The sequence below is a fragment of the Bufo bufo genome, chromosome 4 (assembly GCF_905171765.1).
Source record: "Bufo bufo chromosome 4, aBufBuf1.1, whole genome shotgun sequence".
Classification (NCBI taxonomy): Eukaryota; Metazoa; Chordata; class Amphibia; order Anura; family Bufonidae; genus Bufo; species Bufo bufo.
This window is the reverse complement of record NC_053392.1, coordinates 546,321,214-546,346,954: the sequence shown is the minus strand read 5'-3', so window position 1 is coordinate 546,346,954 and position 25,741 is coordinate 546,321,214. Positions and strand designations below refer to the sequence as shown.

Genomic DNA, 25,741 nt, shown 5'->3' with positions numbered 1-25,741 from the left:
GAGTACCTCCGTCGAATGATGCTCCTAGCGCTTCCCGAGGACTCCAAGCACTCCACTTGGCACCGTAAGCACCGCAGACCCCATAAACCGCTGAAGCTTGGTTGAGGTCTCGCCATCTCCTACCCACCCTGGACCTACGACAAGGCTCCAGGCTCCAGTGGGTGAACCTCTCCTAAATCCAGAGAGCAGGAACAGCTCTTACAAGAGCTATTAGTTATAGCCAGGGGAGTATAGCAAATCTTCAGCGTATACCAATCCCCAGTGTCAATCAGTTACCCAAACACCAGCCTCAACATGATGAAGGGTAAAACAGGAACTCTTTATTGAACACACAGCATTGACTTATATACACATGACATACTGAGGACATGACATAGCAGCCAATCCTGTACAGTTTAAACACAAAACTAACCCTATTCAACAAACACAATGGCATTGTCTGTGATGCAATTAACAAACACACTGGCATTGTCTTTGACGCAATCAACAATTAACATGCAAACAGATATCTTCACCCCCCTCCATAATAAATGAATAGGGGACGAGGAGACACATGTGATGGGATTATCTCCTGAGTGTATCATAGGAGTCGGCTGCTATTATAATCAACTATCTTAATCCCATCACTAACACAATCAGTGGGAGTCTCAGTGCAGAGATAACCCTTTTTGTGTTGCTGATGTGCAGTATATTAGAGGGTTTTTTCACCCCAGTAACCAAAAAGCCGTATTTCTGGCCTAAATGTGACAGTCACTTATGCACGTGTAATCCCAGATGTGCACTATATTTAACAGATGTATTTTTTTAACCCCAGTAAGCAAAAAGCTGTATTTCTGGACTTGCAGACATGCAGATAGCCTGTGCTGGTGCACTATCGTTGCATAAAATGGCTGCCGATTATGTATTGATATTGACTAACTGAAGAAAAAAAAGTTCGTTTTCAGTAGTAGTTGGCTCAGGGCATGATTAAAAAAATTGTGCACTGCACCCACAAAACACATTTGCTGTAGATCGCTGGCCATGTGGACAATTTGGAGACCCAGAAGTTGAATGGGGCAGAACCATCAGTCAGTACGTGTAGTCGTGTGCACAGGTACTGTTCCACCATGTTGTTAAAATGCTGCCTCCTGCTAACACGCTCCATATCAGCAGTTGGGGCCGGTTGTTGCGGCGAGGTGACAAAGCTTTTCCACGTGTCGGCCATGCTAACCCTGCCTTCTGAGGTGCTGGCGCTGACCCAGCTGCATTGGCGACCTCTTCCTCCTCCCCTGCCTTCGCCTTGTGCTTCCACTTGTTCCCCGGCGTCAGTCGGGAATGCTCTCATGAGCGCGTCTATCAGCGTGCGCCTGTAGTCGCGCATCTTCCGATCACGCTCCAGTGAGGGAATTAAGGACGGCACATTGTCTTTGTAACGGGGATCCAGCAGGGTGGCCACCCAGTAGTCAGCACACGTTAAAATGTGGGCAACTCTACAGTCATTGCACAGGCACTGCAGCATGTAGACGCTCATGTGTGCCAGGCTGCCCAGAGGTAAGGACAAGCTGTCCTCTGTGGGAGGAGTATCGTCTGCGTCCTCTGTATCCCCCCCAGCCACGCATCAGTGATGGGCCCGAGCTGCGTTGGATGCCACCCCGCTGTGAACATGCTTCATCCCATCCTCCTCCTCCTCCTCCTCCTCATCCTTCCGTAGTGGGCCCTGGCTGGCCAAATTTGTACCTGGCCTCTGCTGTTGCAAAAATCCTCTTTCTGAGCCACTTCTAAAAGACTGGCCTGAAAGTGTTAGAGATGACCCCTCTTCCTCCTCCTCATCCTGGGCCACATCCTCTTCCATCATCGCCCTAAGTGTTTTCTCAATGAGACATTGTAACGGATCTCCTGGCACACCGACCGAGTACCTCCGTCGAATGATGCTCCTAGCGCTTCCCGAGGACTCCAAGCACTCCACTTGGCACCGTAAGCACCGCAGACCCCATAAACCGCCGAAGCTTGGTTGAGGTCTCGCCATCTCCTACCCACCCTGGACCTACAACAAGGCTCCAGGCTCCAGTGGGTGAACCTCTCCTAAATCCAGAGAGCAGGAACAGCTCTTACAAGAGCTATTAGTTATAGCCAGGGGAGTATAGCAAATCTTCAGCGTATACCAATCCCCAGTGTCAATCAGTTACCCAAACACCAGCCTCAACATGATGAAGGGTAAAACAGGAACTCTTTATTGAACACACAGCATTGACTTATATACACATGACATACTGAGGACATGACATAGCAGCCAATCCTGTACAGTTTAAACACAAAACTAACCCTATTCAACAAACACAATGGCATTGTCTGTGATGCAATTAACAAACACACTGGCATTGTCTTTGACGCAATCAACAATTAACATGCAAACAGATATCTTCACCCCCCTCCATAATAAATGAATAGGGGACGAGGAGACACATGTGATGGGATTATCTCCTGAGTGTATCATAGGAGTCGGCTGCTATTATAATCAACTATCTTAATCCCATCACTAACACAATCAGTGGGAGTCTCAGTGCAGAGATAACCCTTTTTGTGTTGCTGAATCCACACCATGCCTTTTTAATGGGCCATAGGAAATATGTGGCATATAAATTACACACATAAATCAGGGTTCATAGTTCCTTGTAACCCCAAAAGGTCTAAGGGGGTCTCCATTGTTCTCGGTCCATAGTCTGTAGGAAGGAGGCTAGCCCTCAGGCTCCTCCAGCAGCCCCAGTGACGGTTCAGTCCATCACAGACATAGAAGTGGTATTTTAACGCTGATAACGGCGTCATCGCCACTGGCCATGTTGATGGAGTACTCGAAACAGCACAACAGGGCACACAGGTCTCGCATGGAGGCCCAGTCATTGGTGGTGAAGTGGTGCTGTTCCGCACTTCATGCAGCAGCTCAGACATGTCAGGGTAGTTGTGAATGAATTTCTGCACCACCAAATTCAGCACATGCGCCAGGCAAGGGATGTGCGTCAAACCGGCTAGTCCCAGAGCTGCAACGAGATTTCGCCCATTATCGTACACCACCAGACCGGGCTTGAGGCTCACTCGCAGCAACCACTCATTGGTCTGTTGTTCTATACCCCGCCACAACTCCTGCGCGGTGTGGGGCCTGTCCCCCAAACACATTAGTTTCAGAACGGCCTGCTGATATTTACCCCTGGCTGTGCTGAAGTTGGTGGTGAAGGTCTGTCACTGACCGGATGAGGAGGTGGTAGAAGAGGAGGAGGAAGCCGAGTAGGAAGAGGAGGCAACAGGAGGCAAAGAATGATGCCCTGCGATCCTTGGCGGTAGAAGGACGTGCACCAAACAGCTCTCCGCCTGGCGCCCAGCCGCCACTACATTTACCCAGTGTGCAGTTAGGGAGATATAGCGTCCCTGGCCGTGCTTACTGGTCCACGTATCTGTGGTTAGGTGGACCTTGCCACAGATGGCGTTGCGCAGTGCACACTTGATTTTATCCGATACTTGGTTGTGCAGGGAGGGCACGGCTCTCCTGGAGAAGTAGTGGCGGCTGGGAATGACGTACTGTGGGACAGCAAGCGACATGAGCTGTTTAAAGCTGTCCGTCTCCACCAGCCTGAATGACAGCATTTCAAAGGCCAGTGGTTTAGAAATGCTGGCATTCAGGGCCAGGGATCGAGGGTGGCTAAGTGGGGATTTACGCTTTCTCTCAAAGGTTTGTGAGATGGAGAGCTGAACGCTTCCGTGTGACATGGTGGAGATGCTTGGTGACGGAGGTGGTGTTGTTGGTGGCACATCCTCTGTTTGCTGGGCGTCAGGTGCCAGCGTTCCTCCAGAGTCGGAGGAAGAGGCCGAGGCAGCAGCAGAAGAGGGAGCAGGAGGGGCCTGAGCCCTTTCTTGGTTTTGAAGGTGCTTACTCCACTGCAGCCCGTGTCTCGCATGTAGATGCCTGGTCATGCAGGTTGTGCTAAGGTTCAGAACGTTAATGCCTCGCTTCAGGGTCTGATGGCACAGCGTGCAAACCACTCGGGTCTTGTCGTCAGCACATTGTGTGAAGAAGTGCCATGCCAGGGAAATCCTTGAAGCTGCCTTTGGTGTGCTCGGTCCCTGGTGACGGTGGCCAGTAGCAGGCAAACTGTTTTGGCGATGGCTGCTCTGCTTTTGCACCCTGCTCCCGCTTTTGCTACGCTGTTGGCTCGGTCTCACCACTGCCTCTTCCTCCGAACTCTGAAAGTCAGTGGCACGACCTTCATTCCATGTGGGGTCTAGGACCTCATCGTCCCCTGCATCGTCTTCCACCCAGTCTTCCTCCCTGACCTCCTTTTTGGTCTGCATACTGCAGAAAGATGCAGCAGTTGGCACCTGTTTTTTGTCATCATCAGAGACATGCTGAGGTGGTATTCCCATGTCCTCATCAGGAAACATAAGTGGTTGTGCGTCAATGCATTCTATGTCTTCCACCTCTGGGGAAGGGCTAGGTGGATGCCCTTGGGAAACCCTGCCAGAAGAGTCTTCAAACAGCATGAGAGACTGCTGCATGACTTGAGGCTCAGACAGGTTCCCCGATATGCACGGGGGTGATGTGACAGACTGATGGGCATGGGTTTCAGGCACCACCTGTGCGCTTTCTGCAGAAGACTGGGTGGGAGATAATGTGAACGTGCTGGATCCACTGTCGACCACCCAATTGACTAGCGTCTGTACTTGCTCAGGCCTTACCATCCTTAGAGCGGCATTAGGCCCGACCAAATATTGCTGTAGATTCTGGCGGTTACTGGGACCTGAGATAGTAGGTTCAGTAGGACGTGTAGCTGTGGCAGAACAGCCACGTCCTCTCCCTGCACCAGAGGCTCCACCAACACCACCACCAAGACCATGACCGCATCCCTTATTAGATGTTTGCCTCATAGTTAGCCTTTACAAAGCAAAGTAAAAAGTGGTTAAGTCTGTTAAAAATAATTAAACGCCAATAAAAACCCTGATGTAGGGTATTGCACTCCAAATTTTTTTTTTAACTCTATATGACAGCGGTATTTGTGGCCTAAATGTGACACTCACTTATGCACATCTAATCCCAGATGTGCAGCATTTCAGAGGGTTTTTTCACCCCAGTAACCAAAAAGCCGTATTTCTGGCCTAAATGTGACAGTCACTTATGCACGTCTTATCCCAGATGTGCAGTATATTAGAGGGTTTTTTCACCCCAGTAACCAAAAAGCCGTATTTCTGGCCTAAATGTGACAGTCACTTATGCAGGACTAATCCCAGATGTGTAATATATTAGAGGGTTTTTTCAACACAGTATGCCAAAGCCATATTTCTGGCCTAAATGTGACAGTCACTTATGCTTGTCTAATCCTAGATGTGCAGTATATTAGAGGGTTTTTTCACCCCAGTAACCAAAAAGCCGTATTTCTGGCCTAAATGTGACAGTCACTTATGCTTGTCTAATCCCAGATGTGCAGTATATTAGAGGGTTTTTCACCCCAGTAAGCAAAAAGATGTTTTTGCGGCCAAAATGTGACAGTCACTTATGCGCGTCTAATCCTAGATGTGCAGTATATTAGAGGGTTTTTTCACCCCAGTAACCAAAAAGCCGTATTTCTGGCCTAAATGTGACAGTCACTTATGCACGTGTAATCCCAGATGTGCACTATATTTAACAGATGTATTTTTTTAACCCCAGTAAGCAAAAAGCTGTATTTCTGGACTTGCAGACATGCAGATAGCCTGTGCTGGTGCACTATCGTTGCATAAAATGGCTGCCGATTATGTATTGATATTGACTAACTGAAGAAAAAAAAGTTCGTTTTCAGTAGTAGTTGGCTCAGGGCATGATTAAAAAAATTGTGCACTGCACCCACAAAACACATTTGCTGTAGATCGCTGCATACAAAAAACAGTTCTTGATAAGATTTCTCCCTGATCTCTCCCTCACAGCAGCTGCAGCCTCTCCCTACACTAATCCGAGCAGAGTGACGGGCGGCGCTACGTGACTCCAGCTTAAATAGAGGCTGGGTCACATGCTGCAGTTGGCCAATCACAGCCATGCCAATAGTAGGCATGGCTGTGATGGCCTTTTGGGGCAATTAGTATGACGCTTGTTGATCGCCATAAAAATCGCCGAACCCCGAACCCGAACTTTTACGTAAATGTTCGGGTTTGAATCGGGTGCCGAAAACCCTAAAGTTCGGTACGAACCCGAACTTTACAGTTCGGGTTCGCTGAACTCTATAGAATATGCCTATTCTTGTCCGCAAATGCGGACAAGAATAGGACATGTTCTATTTTTTTGCGGAACGGAAGTGTGGATCCGCAATTCCGTGTCCGGGCAGCACATCGTACTGCCCCATAGGAATGAATGGGTCCGCAATTCCGTTCCGCAAAATGCGGAAAGAAATTGCGGACGTGTGAATGGACTCTTAAACCTCATCTGCCACTTCTCTGCCCAAGCCTCCAATCTATCCAGATCCATCTGCAGCCATATACTGTCCTCCATGTTAATTACTTTATACAGTTTAGTGTCATCTGCAAAAAATTATATTTTACTGTGCAAGCCTTCTACAAGATCATTAATAAATATATTGAAGAGAATAGGGCTCAATACTGGCCCCTGTGGTACCCCACTAGTGACAGTGACCCAATCTGAGTGTGTACCGTTAATAACCACCCTCTGTTTTCTATCACTGAGTCAGTTACTTACCCACATACAGACATTTTCCCCCAGACCAAGCATTCTCTTTTTATATACTAACCTTTTATGTGGTACAGTGTCAAATGCTTTGGAGAAGTCCAGATATACGACATCCATTGATTCGCCGTGGTCAGGTCTAGAACTTACCTCCTCATAGAATCTGATTAAATTAGTTTGACATGACCGATCCCTCATGAAGCCATGCTAATATGGCGTTATTTGCTTATTTTCATTGAGGTACTCCAAGATAGCATCTCTTAGAAAACCTTCAAACAGTTTACCCATGACAGAAAATTACCGGCCTTTAGTTTACGGGGTCTGTTTTTGGACCCTTTTTGAAAATTGGCACCACATTTGCTATGCGCCAATCCTGTGGAGCACTCCCTGTCATTATATCGTCCTTAAATATCAGAAATAAGGGTCTGGCTATGACATTACTTAATTCTCTTAGGATACTGGGGTGTATGCCATCTGGTCCCGGCATTTTGTGTATTTTAATCTTTTTAAGATGCCTCTGTACTTCTTCCTGGGTCAGACAGAGAACTTTTAATGGTGAATTTACTTTTACATTCTCCATTTTATCTGTTTATTTTCTTCAGTGAAAAAAATATTTAATAGCTTTGCTTTTTTCTCATCACTCTCTGCAACTCCCCCCTCATTACTCTGTAAAGGGACGACACCTTTAGATTTATACTTTTTGCCATTTATATAATTGAAGAACATTTTAGGGTTAGTTTTACACTCTTTGGCAATTAATCTTTTGTCTCTAGTTTGGCTGCTTTTACAGGTGATTTTACAAACTTTGTTAACCGTTTAGGTGCCCCACGATAATTAAAGGAAAATGGGAATGAAATTTCAAAATTTTACTTTTTTTTAGCAGATTCTACATTTTAATCCATTTTTTCTTCAACACATTAAGGGTTAAGAGCCAAACAAAACTCAAAATCTATTACCCTGAATCTGGAGTTTACAAAAACACCCAATGTTTGCTCAAAAACTGAAGTATGGGCGCACAGCAGGCTTCAGAGTGGAAGGAGCACCATATGGCTTTTGGAGAGCGGATTTAGCTGGAATGGTAATTGGGAGCTATGTTGCATATGAAGGCACCCTGAGGTGGCCCTACAATGGAAACCCCCAAAAAGTCACCCCATTCTGGAAACTACACCCCTCAAAGAATATTTCAAGGTGTGTAGTGAACACTTTGACCCATCGGCCGTTTCACAGAATTAGGAAACGCTTGGCTGTGAAAATGAAAAATTACAATTACAAAAAGTTGCTTTACACCCACATTTTTCACTTTCACAAGGGATAACAGGACAAAATGCACCCCCCATTTTGTTCTCCATTTCCCCCGAATACGCCAACACCCCATATGTGCTCAAAAATGATGTATGGGCGCACAGCAGGCTTCAGAGTGGAAGGAGCACCATATGGCGTTAGGAGAGCAGATTTAGCTGAAATGGTAATTGGGAGCTATGTCGCATGTGAAGACACCCCAAGGTGGCCCTAGAGTGGACATCCCCAAAAAGTGACCCCATTCTGGAAACTACACTCCTCAATACATTTTTCAAGGTGTGTAGTAAGCACTTTGACCCATCAGGCTTTTCACAGAATTAGGAAACGCTTGGCTGAAAAAATTTTCATTTTTTCCAGAAAAAGTTGCTTTACACCCACATTTTTCACTTTCACAAGGGGTAACAGGACAAAATGCACCCCATATTTTGTTCCCCATTCCCCCCCGAATACGCACAGTACTCCCGTACGAACATTTGAAGTGGTAGAAAGGGTACTTTTCGGCAAACAGGTGTCTCACTAAAGACAGAAATACTTGAGAAAGCATTTCAAATCATACATTTATAAAAATGAAAAATTACTAGCAGACCCCAATTTTTCACTTTCACAAGGGGTCAAAGGAGAAAATGCACCCCAGTATATGTTCCCCATTTTCTCCCCTTTTTGGAAACACCCCATATGTGCTTGTAGCCTGCTGTATTGGCGCACAGCAGGTCTCTAGAGGCAAAGTGCAAAAACTGTTTTTTGTAGGCCTGAATAAACCGACATAGATTTTAGCTGCCATGTCGCATTAAATAAATTTCCTGAGGTCCCCAGAAATGAAAAACCCCAAGAAGTGACCCCATTTCAGAAAAAGCATCCCCGTACGAACATTTTAAGTGGTAGAAAGGGTACTTTTTGGCAAACAGGTGTCTCACCAAAGACAAAAATTCTTGAGAAAGCATTTCAAATCACACATTTGTAAAAATGAAAAATTACTAGCAGACCCCAATTTTTCACTTTCACAAGGGGTTAAAGGAGAAAATGCACCCCAGTATATCTTCCCAATTATATACAGAGATCAGGTTTATCTGGGCAGGTGTCGCAATGATAAGTAGTGTATTTTCGTAATATCCTTTTGTAACAAACCCAACATTGTTTTTGGGACCCTCTTTGCTGTTTGTGGGACTTCATTAGGGACATGTTGTCCTGGTACAACACGGGAACCATGACCTCCTGAAGTACTCGGGCCCTCCCCTTCCTGACTTTGGAAAAATAGGGCCTTGATGACGACCACCTCTTGGAACTAAAGTAAAGTTCCTGTGTGGCCTGCAGCTCGATGTAAAATGTACGCATTGTACAGTTCCATATGTACAATGTATGCGGCAAGCTTTTTGTACCACACCTTAGTTTTACGCATGTCACTGTAGGGCTTCAGAACTTGATCAGACAGATCAGATCTCTAAAATTTTGCGTACTGTGCCGCAAGCTTTTAGGGACATGAATAGGGGTATGCTGGTATAATAGTTATCCACATAGAGGTGGTAACCCTTATCCAGCAGTGGGTGCAGTAAGTCCCAGACGATCATTCTAGTAACTCCTAGGGTTGTATTCGAGAATCTTTCCCCTCATAAACACGGAACTTGTAGGTGTACCCAGAGGTACTCTCACACAGCTTGTACATTTTAATTCCGTACCATGCCCGCTTGCTGGGCAGGTACTGGCAGTATTTAACCCTTCCTTTAAAATGTACAAGGGACTCGTATATGCTAATTTCTTTTTCTGGGGTGAACACCTCTGTAAATTTGGAGTTGAGGTGCTCCAGGAGGGGTCTTATTTTGAACAGACGGTCAAATTGTGGGTCATTTTGGGTGGGGGGGGGGGGGCACTGTGCGTTATCATTATAATGTAGGAATTTCAAAATGGATTCAAATCTTGAGCGGGACATGGCCATATTGTAAATTGGAGTGTTGTACAAGACATCTGAACCCCAATATTGTCTCATTTCGGTTTTCTTTGTCAGGCCCATATGCAGCAACAGCCCCCAAAATGTCATAATGTAATTTTTATTTTTATTCGTGTGTGTAAAATGAAAAGTGTCAGGGGGGTGAATGTAGTGATTTATCACTTGAGGGGGCTTGTAATGAATTAAAAATAACATTTAAGAATAAGAAAACATTTAAAAAAAAAGGCTAAAAAAAAAAAAGCATTCAAACCTGAGTAGACGCTGTCAGTAATTGACGCTACTGACCGGCGCTCAGCAGGTGCAGGACCCACGCATGCAGCTGGCACGTGTTGGGTTAAAAAATCTAAACTAGTTCTAACTAAAATTGATATATATATATATATATATATATATATATCACTAGCACTAACTGATTTCTTAAAATCTAAACTAGTACTAACTAAAATTGACATATATATATATATATATATATATATATATATATATACACTCACCTAAAGAATTATTAGGAACACCATACTAATACGGTGTTGGACCCCCTTTTGCCTTCAGAACTGCCTTAATTCTACGTGGCATTGATTCAACAAGGTGCTGATAGCATTCTTTAGAAATGTTGGCCCATATTGATAGGATAGCATCTTGCAGTTGATGGAGATTTGAGGGATGCACATCCAGGGCACGAAGCTCCCGTTCCACCACATCCCAAAGATGCTCTATTGGGTTGAGATCTGGTGACTGTGGGGGCCATTTTAGTACAGTGAACTCATTGTCATGTTCAAGAAACCAATTTGAAATGATTCGAGCTTTGTGACATGGTGCATTATCCTGCTGAAGGTAGCCATCAGAGGATGGGTACATGGTGGTCATGAAGGGTCAGAAACAATGCTCAGGTAGCCCGTGGCATTTAAACGATGCCCAATTGGCACTAAGGGGCCTAAAGTGTGCCCAGAAAACATCCCCCACACTATTACACCACCACCACCAGCCTGCACAGTGGTAACAAGGCATGATGGATACATGTTCTCATTCTGTTTACGCCAAATTCGGACTCTACCATTTGAATGTCTCAACAGAAATCGAGACTCATCAGACCAGGCAACATTTTCCAGTCTTCAACAGTCCAATTTTGGTGAGCTCGTGCAAATTGTAGCCTCTTTTTCCTATTTGTAGTGGAGATGAATGGTACCCGGTGGGGTCTTCTGCTGTTGTAGCCCATCCGCCTCAAGGTTGTGCGTGTTGTGGCTTCACAAATGCTTTGCTGCATACCTCGGTTGTAACGAGTGGTTATTTCAGTCAACGTTGCTCTTCTATCAGCTTGAATCAGTCGGCCCATTCTCCTCTGACCTCTAGCATCCACAAGGCATTTTTGCCCACAGGACTGCCGCATACTGGATGTTTTTCCCTTTTCACACCATTCTTTGTAAACCCTAGAAATTGTTGTGCGTGAAAATCCCAGTAACTGAGAAGATTGTGAAATACTCAGACCGGCCTGTCTGGCACCAACAACCAAGCCACGCTAAAAATTGCTTAAATCACCTTTTTTTCCATTCTGACATTCAGTTTGGAGTTCAGGAGATTGTCTTGACTAGGACCACACCCCTAAATGCATTGAAGCAACTGCCATGTGATTGGTTGACTAGATAATTGCATTAATGAGAAATAGAACATGTGTTCCTAATAATTCTTTAGGTGAGTGTATATACTATATATATATATATATATATATATATATATATACCATATATACCATATATATTTAAAACTAGCTAGCATTAATTATTTCTTTTTTTACAAAAAAAAAGCACTAAACCTGAGCAGATGCTGTCAGTAAATGGTAGCTGCTGTCAGACGGCATGTGCGTTGGTTCAAAAATCTAACCTAGTACTAACAAAAATTCACTTATATGTATATGTATGGATATATATATATATATATATATATATATACAGTGAATATAAAAAGTCTACACACCCCTGTTAAAATGTCAGGTTTCTGTGATGTAAAAAAATGAGACAAAGATAAATAATTTCAGAACTTTTTCCACCTTTAATGTGACCTATAAACTGTACAACTCAATTGAAAAGCAAACTAAAATATTTTAGGTAGGGGGAAGAAAAAATATTAAAATAAAATAATATGGTGTGCACACCCTTAAACTAATACTTTGTTGAAGCACCTTTTGATTTTTTTTTACAGCACTTAGTCTTTTTGGGTATGAGTCTATCAGCATGGCACATTTTGACTTGGCAAGATTTGCCCACTCTTCTTTGCAAAAACACTCCAAATCTGTCAGATTGCGATGGCATCCCCTGTGCACAGCCCTCTTCAGATCACCCCACAGGTTTTCAATCGGATTCAGGTCTAGGCTCTGGCTGGGCCATTCCAAAACTTAAACCTTTGTTGATTTGGATGTATGCTTTGGGTCGTTGTCATATTAAAAGATGAAGTTCCTCTTCATGTTCTGCTTTCTAGCAGAAGCCTGAAGGTTTTGTGCCAATATTGACTGGTATTTGGAACTGTTCATAATTCCCTCTAGCTTAACTAAGGCCCCAGTTCCAGCTGAAGAAAAACAGCCCCAAAGCATGATGCTGCCACCACCATACTTCACTGTGGGTATGGTGTTCTTTTGGTGATGTGCAGTGTTGTTTTTGCACCAAACATATCTTTTGGAATTATGGCCAAAAAGTTCAACCTTGGTTTCATCAGACCATAACACCTTTTTACACATGTTTTTGGGAGACTTCAGATGTGTTTTTGCAAAATGTAGCCTGGCTTGGATGTTTTTCTTCGCAAGAAAAGTCTTTTGTCTTGCCACTCTACCCCATAGCCCAGACATATGAAGAATACGGGAGATTGTTGTCACATGTAGTGATGGACGAACATCGTCCGGGGCGGTTCACGAACGCAATCGCGTGAACGCGATCAAATGTTCGCGAACCGCAAGTTTGCGGCGGGCCCCATTCACTTTAAAGGCAGGCAAACCTGAAAAACCTTCAGCTCATATTTGCAGCCACCAAATACTTAGTAGAAGTGCACAAATAGTCGCACAACATGGACTAGAGGGGGATCAATGACAAAAATTCCAACAAAAAATATGTGTCTTAATTAGGGGACATTTTTATGCGTTTTAAAGGGAAATTCTCTTAAATGTGCCCTGTTGCGCTACCTAAATGCACTATATAGAAAGTATATTATTAATATATTCCACCCCTGCTTCAATAACTTTTTTGGGGGGCAACTGGTATATCACACCAGTAGAAATGATTTGTTCCAATAACCCTTGTCCCTCCATATACCTGCGGTATCGCAGCAGAACCGCACACAACTGCTGCACAATACAAATGCACTATAATGTACTTTCTATGTTAGAAAGTATATTATAACATTGTACAAGGAAGGCAATCCATTAGAATATACATAAAGATAAAACATAACCTTTAATAATGTTACTATTAAAAGATATCCCACAAAATTAAAATAAATCAAATTATTAAAGTTAAGCAAAAAGCATAGAGGTGGTAGGCAATAACAAGTGCTTGGCGGCACTAAATCAGGTGCTTGGTGGTACCAAATACCATATGTCCTACCACAATCCGGGGGTTTCAGTGCACATCGATGAATCCAGACGGGAAAGCAAAAAACATCCATCCCTGGGCTAGATGATGATGTGGTATTGAAGGACAGGGTGGGCAAAGAACTGTCCCTGATATTGCCCTACAGGGGGGTGCTATTCTGGCCCTGATAGCCTAACCACAGACCACCTGCCCTGATAAGAGCGACCCTGTCCGGAACCTTACCCTATATAAAAATGATCCTTAGTAAGCCCCTAGGCCCCTGACTTCCAGGTGATCACTATATAGATCTATGAGTTTTTGACTCATTATGAAAGTATATTATAAGTATATCGCACCCCTCTGCGTATCACACATATCGATAGCACACCTATACCAGTCCTTAAAAGGACTTTTGTGGCCCTATTAGCTAGCGTTTAGTGTCCCTAACAGCCTGTCCTTTCTCCACACAGCAACCTCTCCCTACACTGGCAAAAGACTGAATGTAAAATGGCGGCCAGATCAGGTTTATTTATAAGGTAGGGGGTATGTCTACGTGCTGAAACGTCTCAAATGGCTGTCCTGTACCACCTGATGGATGTGTCATGGGTCAAAGTTCTTCACAATGTAAAAGAATATGGCGGGCGCGAATATTGCTATAAGTTTGCATGTTCGGCGAACTACGAATGAGCAAAGTTTGCCGCAATACGACCGCCGGGCGAACCGCAAAGCCATCTCTAGTGACATGTACCACACAGCCAGTACTTGCCAGATATTCCTGCAGCTCCTTTAATGTTGCTGTAGGCCTCTTGGTAGCCTCCCAGACCATTTTTTTTCTCGTCTTTTCATCAATTTTGGAGGGACGTCCAGTTCTTGGTAATGTCACTGTTGTGCCATATTTTCTCCACTTGATGATGACTGTCTTCACTGTGTTCCATGGTATATCTAATGCCTTGGAAATTCTTTTGTACCCTTCTCCTGACTGATACCTTTTAACAATGAGATCCCTCTGATGCTTTGGAAGCTGGAAAAAGTACTGAAATTATTTATCTTTGTCTCATTTTTTTACAGTACCGAAACCTGACATTTTAACAGGGGTGTGTAGACTTTTTATATTCACTGTATATATATATATATATATATATATATATATATATATATATATATATATATACACTGCTCAAAAAAATAAAGGGAACACTTAAACAACACAATGTAACACCAAGTCAATCACACTTCTGTGAAATCAAACTGTCCACTTAGGAAGCAACACTTAGTGACAATCAATTTCACATGCTGTGCAAATGGGATAGACAACAGGTGGAAATTATAGGCAATTAGCAAGACACCCCCAATAAAGGAGTGGTTCTGCAGGTGGTGACCTGACCACTTCTCAGTTCCTATGCTTCCTGGCTGATGTTTTGGTCACTTTTGAATGCTGCCGGTGCTTTCACTCTAGTGGTAGCATGAGACGGAGTCTACAACCCACACAAGTGGCTCAGGTAGTGCAGCTTATCCAGGATGGCACATCAATACAAGCTGTGGCAAGAAGGTTTGCTGTGTCTGTCAGCGTAGTGTCCAGAGCATGGAGGCGCTACCAGGAGACAGGCCAGTACATCAGGAGACGTGGAGGAGGCCGTAGGAGGGCAACAACCCAGCAGCAGGACCGCTACCTCCGCCTTTGTGCAAGGAGGAACAGGAGGAGCACTGCCAGAGCCCTGCAAAATGACCTCCAGCAGGCCACAAATGTGCATGTGTCTGCTCAAACGGTCAGAAACAGACTCCATGAGGGTGGTATGAGGGCCCGACGTCCACAGGTGGGGGTTGTGCTTACAGCCCAACACCGTGCAGGACGTTTGGCATTTGCCAGAAAACACCAAGATTGGCAAATTCGCCACTGGCGCCCTGTGCTCTTCACAGATGAAAGCAGGTTCACACTGAGCACATGTGACAGACGTGACAGAGTCTGGAGACGCCGTGGAGAACGTTCTGCTGCCTACAACATCCTCCAGCATGACCGGTTTGGCATTGGGTCAGTAATAGTGTGGGGTGGCATTTCTTTGGAGGGCCGCACAGCCCTCCATGTGCTCGCCAGAGGTAGCCTGACTGCCATTAGGTACCGAGATTAGATCCTCAGACCCCATGTGAGACCATATGCTGGTGCTGTTGGCCCTGGGTTCCTCCTAATGCAAGACAATGCTAGACCTCATGTGGCTGGAGTGTGTCAGCAGTTCCTGCAAGACGAAGGCATTGATGCTATGGACTGGCCCGCCAGTTCCCCAGACCTGAATCCAATTGAGCACATCTGGGACATCACGTCTCGCTCTATCCACCAATGTCACGTTGCACCACAGACTGTCCAGGAGTTGGCAGATGCTTTAGTCCAGGTCTGGGAGGAGATCCCTCAGGAGACCGTCCGCCACCTCATCAGGAGCATGCACAGGCGTTGTAGGGAGGTCATACAGGCACATGGAGGCCACACACACTACTGAGCCTCATTTTGACTTGTTTTAACGACATTACATCAAAGTTGGATCAGCCTGTAGTGTGTTTTTCCACTTTAATTTTGAGGGTGACTCCAAATCCAGACCTCCATGGGTTAAAAATTTTGATTTCCATTTTTTTTTTTGTGTCATTTTTTTGTCAGCACATTCAACTATGTAAAGAACAAAGTATTTCAGAAGAATATTTAATTAATTCAGATCTAGGATGTGTTATTTTTGTGTTCCCTTTATTTTTTTGAGCAGTGTATATATATATCTATCTGGCACTGAAAAAACACAAGTGCTGATCAGCACTTGCCAGTTACAGCTCGCAAACAGAAAAAGTGGTGCAGAGCTGGAGAAGCCAAAAAATAAAAAAGGGACAGACTGGAGCCCGCCGGGGAAAGGGGGGGAAGAGACAGGGACAGGGGGGGGGGGAATATGGAGATCTGAAACTGCTGCAGATGAGCCAAAGATCACTACAGCTGTTCCAGATGTTGTTGTTGTTGTTCTTCTTCTTCTTCTGAAAGTAGTGAGAAGCACTGATTTATGTGGTAGTACCACAAGTCCCAGCCGACAACCAGCAGCACAGTGGGGAACAAGTCCTCTCTGCAAGCAGTCACCAAGCTAGAATGGCTGCCTGCAAAGAGGAACCAACTGTTATTTCAGCTGCATTGCCCTGCCATTGGCTGGAGCATTGTTCCAGCCAATCGCAGCGCTGGGAGGGGACATCAGTGTCTGATGTCCCCTCCCTGACTTCAGAGGTGACATGGGCTGATGTAATCAGCCCCAATCACCTCTGTCTCAGCCACCAGCAGCACCACAGATTCGCTAATAGTAGTACCATTGGCTGGAGCAAAGCATCTTAGCTCTGTGAAGGAACACCTGTGCCATGTGTCCCCTGCCTGACCTAGGAGGAGACATGAGCTTATGTCATCAGTCCCTCCCACCTCTAGCCGAGCCCCCCTTTAGCTCCATACTTTGCCAGCACTGCGATGGGCCGGTCTTCACTAACCGGCCAATCGCAGCGATCGAGGCTGCAGGGGAGCGTAAAAACTCCTCCTCCGCCCTCAGCTAAGATGGCTGCCTGCTGATTAGTGCAGCCATCTTATTCCGGTCACCGCACGATGCAGCGCGGTGACCGGAATTAACCATGACATACTATTACGTCATGATGCGAGAACACACTGGCTTCCATGACGTAATGGTACGTCATGTGTCGGGAAGGGGTTAATAGTAGCTCTCCACCATGGCTGTCCCCTCTATGATTCGCACATGGAAAGAGATTGTTGTCACGAAACGACTACTTTTATGAAGAGCCAAAAATGCTACACTTGCTAAATATTTTACTATACTGATTTACATACATTTTGATGACAATGAAAGAATAGTTTTCAGCAATAACTAATTAGCAATAGACAATTTTGAAAAATAATGTACATTTTAGTAAAGACGTCCAGGACCTACCTGTCAACCGCTATTGCCAGTAGAGCATTCGTGGAGACATAGAGTGAAACAGTCCTTAGGTAATTCACAGAGGCACACAAGATGTGACCATGTTCCCAAGAAAGCTGTTTTATAACATAATAGTCCATTTCAAAAGGGCAGCAAACGATAGCCACGATGAAATCAGAAATGGCCAGGTTGGCTATCAGAAGGTTGGTTAAATTTCGAAGCTTCTTGTATCTTGCCAGTGCTGCAATAAATATGAAGTTCCCAATGCCACAAATCAGTATAATACAGACAAGAGCCACCCCAATGACTATTTTTGCAGCGTAAAAAGTCCTGGTTTTGGTTACATCATCATCATCGAATTCGTAGTCGCTGTAGTTGTAGTCAGGTTGGGAGGTTAAATTTTTGGTGTAGCCCACACTTAGAGACATTGTGAGAGAAATACTTAGTATATTGGCAATTGGATGAAGAGGATGCATGCAGTCACATCAATTCAGATATAAAATAATCGGGAGTAGTCTTGAAAATCCATATCTTGAATGCCATGTAAAATTGATCTGTAAGCAATGAATAAAGTGTACAGTTAATTTTATTCAACATCTATTATCATAATTCAAAACTAAGTTTTCACACAACTCAGTAATATTACAATGTCTTACATATATATTTCCATAGAAATGCAGGTAAAAAAACGGTACATTAACAGGAATTTCCAATTTTTATATTTAAAATCTTATTATATTATGAAAGGTTATTCAGGTGTGCATGCTGACAGTGAATATTTATATTCCTGTTTTGAAAGTATAACAGTAACAAGGTCTTTCTAGTGGTAGCTGCAGGCCATTGAATTATGTTTTAGATTTATGTCTATGCAGATGATATGTAACTCTGTATCAGAGAATTGGAGCTCTAACCACTTTAAAGGTTATGGATGGATTTTTTTGTATTTTCATTCTACTTATCTTTTACTAAAAAAACAATTGCCATCTATAAAAAACAACAGTTGGTCTTCTAAAAACTTTAGGTCTCATTGGTTCTACAGACCATAATACCTGCTTTTCACTGAAATCCACCCGAGAGATGTTCTGATGACTCTATCTGTAACCCTTAGGCCTCTTTCACGCGGGCGTTCCGGATTTGCTCCGGATGCGTCACGTGTGCATTGTGGGAAAACCGCGAGTAGTTTTGACTGCGATTGCGTTCCGATGTTCAGTTTTTTCTGAGCGAGTGCAATGCATTTTGCACGAGCGTGAGAAAAAACTGAATGTGGTACCCAGACCCGAACCCGGACTTCTTGACTGAAGTTCGGGTTTGTGTTAGGTGTTCTATTCATTTTATTATTTTCACTTATAACATGGTTATGAGGGGAAATAATAGCATTCTTAATGCAGAATGCTTACTAAAATGTGGATTGAGGGGTTAAAAATAATAATAATTAACTCACTTCATCCAATTGATCGTGCAGCTGGCATTGTCTTCTTGCTTCTTTCAGGACCTGCAAAAGGACCTTTAATGACGTAATCGTGCTCACCACTTGGTGAGCGTGGTGACGTCAGCGCAGGTCCTACTGAATGAAGATAGAAATCAATTTACTAACATCATCTCCTAGCAACAATGCGTGAAAATGGCATTACATCCGCACTTGCTTGCGGATGCTTACGATTTTCACGCATTCCCACTAATTTCTATGCGGCCTGCATTGCGTGAAAACCGCAGAATATAAAACATGCTGCGATTTTCACGCAAAACACAAGTGATGCGTGAAAAAAATCACCGCTCATCTGCACAGCCCCATTGAAGTAAATGGGTCCGGATTCAGTGCCTCCACATCACGCATTGCAGCCGGGTGGAATTCTCGCCCGTGTGAAAGGGGCCTTAGCTCTTCACTCTTGACAGCTCATGAACACTCATTTAAAGAGGAAGTGTCACCGCTTCTGATATGTCTGTTGTAGCAGCTACTTGCATTCCCCATGTAATAACAATTCTGGAGCATATATTTTTATTGTCTATGTTATGCATTCCTTAGTTATTTCCACTAGAAGTTATTAATGAATAGTCAGCAGTTTGCAGTAAAGGTATTGCTGGGTGTTACCAGTTGGTGTGTCTGACATCAGCAGCACTGATTGGACAAGGTCAGACACACCCATTACTGGTAACACAGAGCAGTACCTTTACTACAGACTGCTGGCAATTTATTTGTTAACTTCTAGCAGGGGACTACAGTACCCTGAAAGATTATCAATATTAGGGTTTTCACTTTAGAAAAAAGATGACTGAGGGGAGATCTAATTACTATGTATAAATATATCAAGGGTCAGTACAGAGATCTCTCCCATCATCTATTTATTCCCAGGACTGTGACGAGGGGACACCCTCTGTGTCTGGAGGAAAGAAGGTTTGTACACAAACATAGAAAAGGATTCTTTACGGTAAGAGCAGTGAGACTATGGAACTCTCTGCCTGAGGAGGTGGTGATGGTGAGTACAATAAAGGAATTCAAGAGGGGCCTGGATGTATTTCTGGAGCGTAATAATATTACAGGCTATAGCTACTAGAGAGGGGTCGTTGATCCAGGGAGTTATTCTGATTGCCTGATTGGAGTCAGAAAGGAATTTTTTTCTACTTAAATGGGGAAAATTGGCTTCTACCTCACAGTTTTTTTTTTTGCCTTCCTCTGGATCAACTTGCAGGATGACAGGCCGAACTGGATGGACAGAGGGCTTTTTTCGGCCTTATATACTATGTTAGGAATAATATAGGAATGGCACATTACAGATTCATAAGAATAGAAGCTCTAGAATTGTTTTACTTTTTACACAGGCAAAGCAAACAGTAAGGCTACTTTCACACTGGCGTTTTGGTTTCCATTTATAAGATCACTTCAGGAATCTCACAAGTGGTTCAAAATGGATCAGTTTTGCCCTTAATGCATTCTAAATGGAAAAGGATCCGCTCAGAGTCCATCAGATTGGCTCAGTTTGGCTCCGTTCTGCCTTCATTCCGCTTTGGAGGCGGACACCAAAACGCTGCTTGTAGCATTTTGGTGTCTGTCTGACGAAACTGAGCCAAACAGATCCTGACACACAATATAAGTCAATGGGGACGGATCCATTTTCAATGACACAATATGGCACAATAGAAAACAGATCCGTACTCCATTGACTTTCAATAGTGTTCAAGACGGATCCGTATCGCCTATGTTACAGATAATACAAACAGATCCCTTCTGAACCAATGCATGCAGTTGTATTATCTGAACGGATGTGTTTGTGCAGATCCATGACGAATCCGCAGCAAACACGAGTGTGAATGTATTCTTACTAAAACTGACATATCAGGAGAGGTGACAGCTCCTCTTTAAGCTGATATCTTATCAGTTTGAAAAGTTAAGTCAGTAATGGAGCGATTATCACTTGAATACTTGTTTAATTGAATTTTAGAATTTATTGCTACATGCAATTATGTGCAGCAATCAAATGATGGATGACAAATTTTCCATCGTTCAGACTCTGCACTTTTCAGAGAACTGAGGGCTTGTGCCGAGCCGAGGTGGAGAGTCCCAAACCGTCATTTCTTTGCTAAAAAGGCAGTACCAGCCTGCACACACATGTAGAACAAAAGGTGGGCCAGTTCTTGAGCCTGTCGGTGTCTGCCAAAGTGCTCGGCAGCGCCGACGAGTGGAGCTGTAACTACGATCAAGGACAATACATTTCCTTTATGGCCCATGGGTAAATGTGGTCCCTGCCCATCCAAACCAGCAAAAGGCCAGGTGACACCACTTTCGCCTCCACATTCGCCTCCACATTCTCACGCTGTTGGTCCTGCAACAATGTCCGCCTCTGCCTCCTCATCCTCCAACGTGTCCTCAGCCTCCACTGAAGGGACAACTCACAGTGCCCCACCAGCATACCAAATGTGCAGGGCAGAGCGGTGTCACACTGCTCTGCACTTAGTTTGCCTGGGCCAATGGAGTCACACAGGGGACGAAGTGCTCCCTGTCCTTCATTAAGACATCTAATTCTGGCTTTCTCCATGACAACTCAAAATTGGGAACCATGGTGACCGACAACAGGAAGAACATGGTGTCGTCATGAGCCCTGCATGGCACATGTGTTCAATCTGTCTGTCAAGTTTTTGCTGAAGTCTTCCACCCATCTGCAAGACATCCTAAAAATGGCCAGGAAACTTTGCATGCACTTCAGCCACTACACCTTCCTTGAGCTGCAGTGGCAGAACCGCATCCCCAAAGATAGGCTGATATGCAAAGTTTCCACCCGTTGGAATTCCACCCTCCATATGTTGGACCGACTATATGAACAGAGAAAGTCCATAAACGATTTCTTGATGATCCAAGTGGACAGGAGTAATCCCCTGTATAACTTCGATGTCAGCCAGTGGCAGCTCATGCTTGACACCTGTCGTTTGCTTAGGCCCTTTGAGGATGCCAAGTTATTTGTCAGTCGCCAGGACTACGGGATGAACAATGTCATTCCACTGCTTCATATCCTGGAACAGATGCTGGTAAATCTGTCTGGTCAGGGGACTTGAGGCGTGGAGCTTACATCTCATGGCTACATGAGCCCTGTGGGGGCTAAACTGGAGGAGTAGGACATTGGAGCACAAGCAATGTGTAATGAAATGGTGTTTTTTCTACACAGGTCACAGGAGAGGAGGAGCAGGAGCAGCCGGAGGAGCAAGAGGTTTATGAGGAAGACGAAGCAGATGACCCAGGCACACCGTGGTAGTATTCAGTGGAGATGGAGGCAGGGATTCCCTCCGAGTCACTTGCGCAAATGGACCGCTGCATGCTCACTTGCTTGGGTAGTGACAGCCGAATTGTCACCATTCGGCAGAGGGATGACTTCTGGCTCTCCACCTTGTTGGACCTTCGCTACTGGTCCAAAATGGGGGCATTTTTTACAGCCGCTGAGAGGGAAGACAAACTGAACTACTATAGAGACATACTATGTAGTCAGTTGAATGCTGCCTATTTGTGCCATTGGCCATCCTCTTGCAGGTCTGACCGGGTCGGCTCTCTGCGTTCTCGTTCCACTGCTATGGCTGCGGTGGCGGGGGGTGGGGGGGGGGTTGGATCAGTACCAGCTCCATCAGCAGCAGCTTGAGTCTAGAGTTGATGATGAGCAGCTTTCTTAACACGCCTAGTGAAGAAACTACTCGCCAATAGCAGCTAGACCTGGAGCAGAATCTGAACCAGCAGGTGGTGGCATACTTGGACAGCACCAAGTCACCCCACATTGAAGATCCGCTGGATTACTGGGCAGCCAAACTGGATTTGTGGCTGCAACTGGCCGAGTTTGCCCTGGAAAAGCTGTCCTGCCCCGCCAGTAGTGTGGCATCAGAGCGGGTGTTTAGTGTGGCAAGTGCAATAGTTATCACAAGGAGAACTCGCCTGTCCACCCAAAATGTGGAGATACTGACCTTTGTCAAGATTAATCAGCCATGGATCAGCCAGGATTTTCACCCCCCAATGCCTGATGCATCAGATTACATCATCCATGCTGCTTCACCCAAACCTTGACAAAAGAGACTGGTTTCTTCTGGCTACCTGCCTCAGCTATTATGCTGATGCTGCCACCCGCCTGATGCCACACATCTGATGCCAAGTGCTATTTCTTACACCCACCATCATCAGTGGGTACTGTTATTGCCACCCACCTCCCCACTCTGTCACTGGATCACTCTGTGGTCTCCTGATGCTGCTGCCACCTCACCACTCAGGTCTCCTCATGCTGCTGTTGCCACCTCCACACTATCTCATTGTGCCACTCTGTGGTCTCCTAATACTGCTGCCAACTCACAACTATGTCACATTGCCACTCTGTGGCCTCCTCATGCTGCTGCCACATCCACACTATGTCACCTTGTCACCTATGTCAACTTGCCATATGGTCTCCTTATGCTGCTGCCAACTCACAACTCTGTTTCTGGGCCACTCTGTGGTTTCCTCATGCTGCTGCTGCCACCTCCACACTCTGTCATTATGCCACTCTTTGGTCTCCTCATGCTGATGCCACCTTATGATTTGGTAGCCAAAAGCAGACGTGGGTACAAAACACAGAAGACATGCAAATATTCCATTCATTTGTCATCTCTGTTTTGGATCCACTCCTGTATTTTTTTGGCTTTAGCAATACTGATGGATTACTGATAGAGTTGAGCGGACACCTGGATGTTCGAGTTCGACGGGTTCGGACGAACTGGACAAAAAAGTTCGAGTTTGGGACCCGAACTTGACTCCAAACCTGAACCCCATTGAAGTCAATGGGGACCAGAACTTTTGAGCACTAAAATGGCTGTAAAAATGTAATTGAAAGGGCTCGAGGGGTGCAAATGGCATCAAAATGTGGTTAAGAGCATGGCAAGTGCTCTTTAATCAAATGTGGATAAGGAAATGACTTTAGATAACATAAAATATGTAAAAATAAAAAATTATTATTTTGATCTAGGAGAACGAGGTCCATATTTAGTAGGAGGTTGAGGAGACGGTGGATGTGGCGGTGTATGTGGAAGCGGCGGTGGAAAAGGAGGTAGCCTACACTGCTTTTTGGTTTTAATTTTTTTTTTTTTTAATTAGGGTACACCCCAAAACATTGGGAAATATAACCTGTGATAACCCCCTCCAGTCGTGATAAACACACGTTCAGACAATACACTGGCTGCAGGGCAGGCCAGCACCTCCAAGGGGTAAAGGTCAAGCTCAGGCCATGTGCCCAATTTGGAGACCCAGAAATTGCAGGGGCTGACCCCTGTAAGTCAGTTCTTTTAGGCGTGTGCACACTTACTGCCCCACCATGTCGCACGTCCCCGTGATGTTCACGATCCAATTTGATATCTGCTCTATCAACTTTCGATGTTCTATTATGCGCCTACCATGATGATCACGGGTGGCAGGGAATCAGGGTTCCAAGCCGGAGAGGGAGCCTGAGAAAAGGATACCACATGCAAGGGAGGTAAATGGATGAAATTAAATGTAATCGAGCGGAAATGTGGGACAAAGTATTGAAGCATAAGCTTCCAAGTTAAGGAGGGGGCGCGCTGCAATTACCCACTCCCGACTCGGGGAGGTAGTGACGATAAATAACAATACAGGACTCTTAAGATGCCCTGTTATTGGAATGATTAAAAAATTATAGGGAATGTCACTGTGGTATTTTGGATTTGTAAACGTTATCCAGGAGAGGCCCTGCTGCTGCTTTGTTGACTCTTGCTAACTTCTGCCTGATCGCACATCCCTGTGACGTCCACCATCCATTTGGATATCTTCTCCATCAACTTTCGATGTTCTTTTCTGAGCCTGCCATGTTGATCACTGTTATCGGCGAATCACGGTTCCACGCCGGAGAGGGAGCGTGAGAAAGAGAGAGCACATCCAAGGGAGGATTAATTGTTTTAAATTAAAAATGATAGGGAGGAAATATGGGACAAAGTATTAAAGCGTATATGTGGGACAACTTTTTAAAGTTTAAGCATTGAATGAAAGGATGTGTCGCACATCAATTAATGAAGAATTTCTTAAATTTTATTCCCTGTCAACTATGCAGAGCAGGGGTTTCTATCCGACAAAATTTGAAAAATGTCACCTGACAATGTAACAGACGATTTTTTAAAATTTATGTTCCTGTCACCTATGCAGATGTGCCCCAGTGACATCCACCATCCATTTGGATATCTTCTCTATCAACTTTCGATGTTCTTTTCTGAGCCTACCATGTTGATCACGGTTATCGGCGAATCAGGGTTCCACGCTGGAGAGGGAGCGTGAGAAAGAGAGACCACATCCAAGGGAGATAAATGTATGAATTTTATTTGGGATTGAGCGGAAATATGGGAAAAGTTATTGAGGCGCAAATGTGGAACAATTACTGAAGTGCAAATGTGGGAAAAGTTATTGAAGCGCAAATGTGTGACAACTTTTTAAAGTTTAACCATTGAATGAAAGGAGGTGGCGCGCATCAATTAAAGAAGAATTTCTTAAATTTTATTCCCTGTCACCTATGCAGAGCAGGGGTTTATTCACGTCCAAAATTTTTAAATGTCAATCCAAGAATGTAACAGCAAAATTACAGAAATGTAATAACCTGTCTACTTGGTAGAGCAGGGGTCTATGACATAAAATTGTTTATTGTCACCCGAAAATGTAAAAGAAAAATTATTTAAATTTATTAACCACTTTCCGTTTGTCCATAGGATATAAATGTCCTATGGGTGGATCTCTATTTTTGAACGGACGTTCCAGAACATCCGTTCAGAAAGTGCAGCTGCACGCTAATCGTGCAGCTGCTGATCGGGTTGCCCGCTGTCAGTGACAGCAGGGCAA

The 25,741-nt window shown here is 44.5% G+C and overlaps 1 protein-coding gene across 1 annotated transcript in view; it reads right to left on the bottom strand.

Annotated features, from left to right (window-relative positions):
- The window catches only part of PROKR1 (prokineticin receptor 1), a 70,603-nt gene that overhangs the window by 29,354 nt on the left and 15,508 nt on the right, over positions 1 to 25,741 (bottom strand). The window contains exon 2 of the mRNA XM_040430028.1: positions 17,419 to 17,960. Coding sequence (XP_040285962.1) covers positions 17,419 to 17,882 — 464 coding nt within the window. The 5' untranslated portion in view covers positions 17,883 to 17,960. The remainder of the gene's footprint in view (positions 1 to 17,418; positions 17,961 to 25,741) is intronic.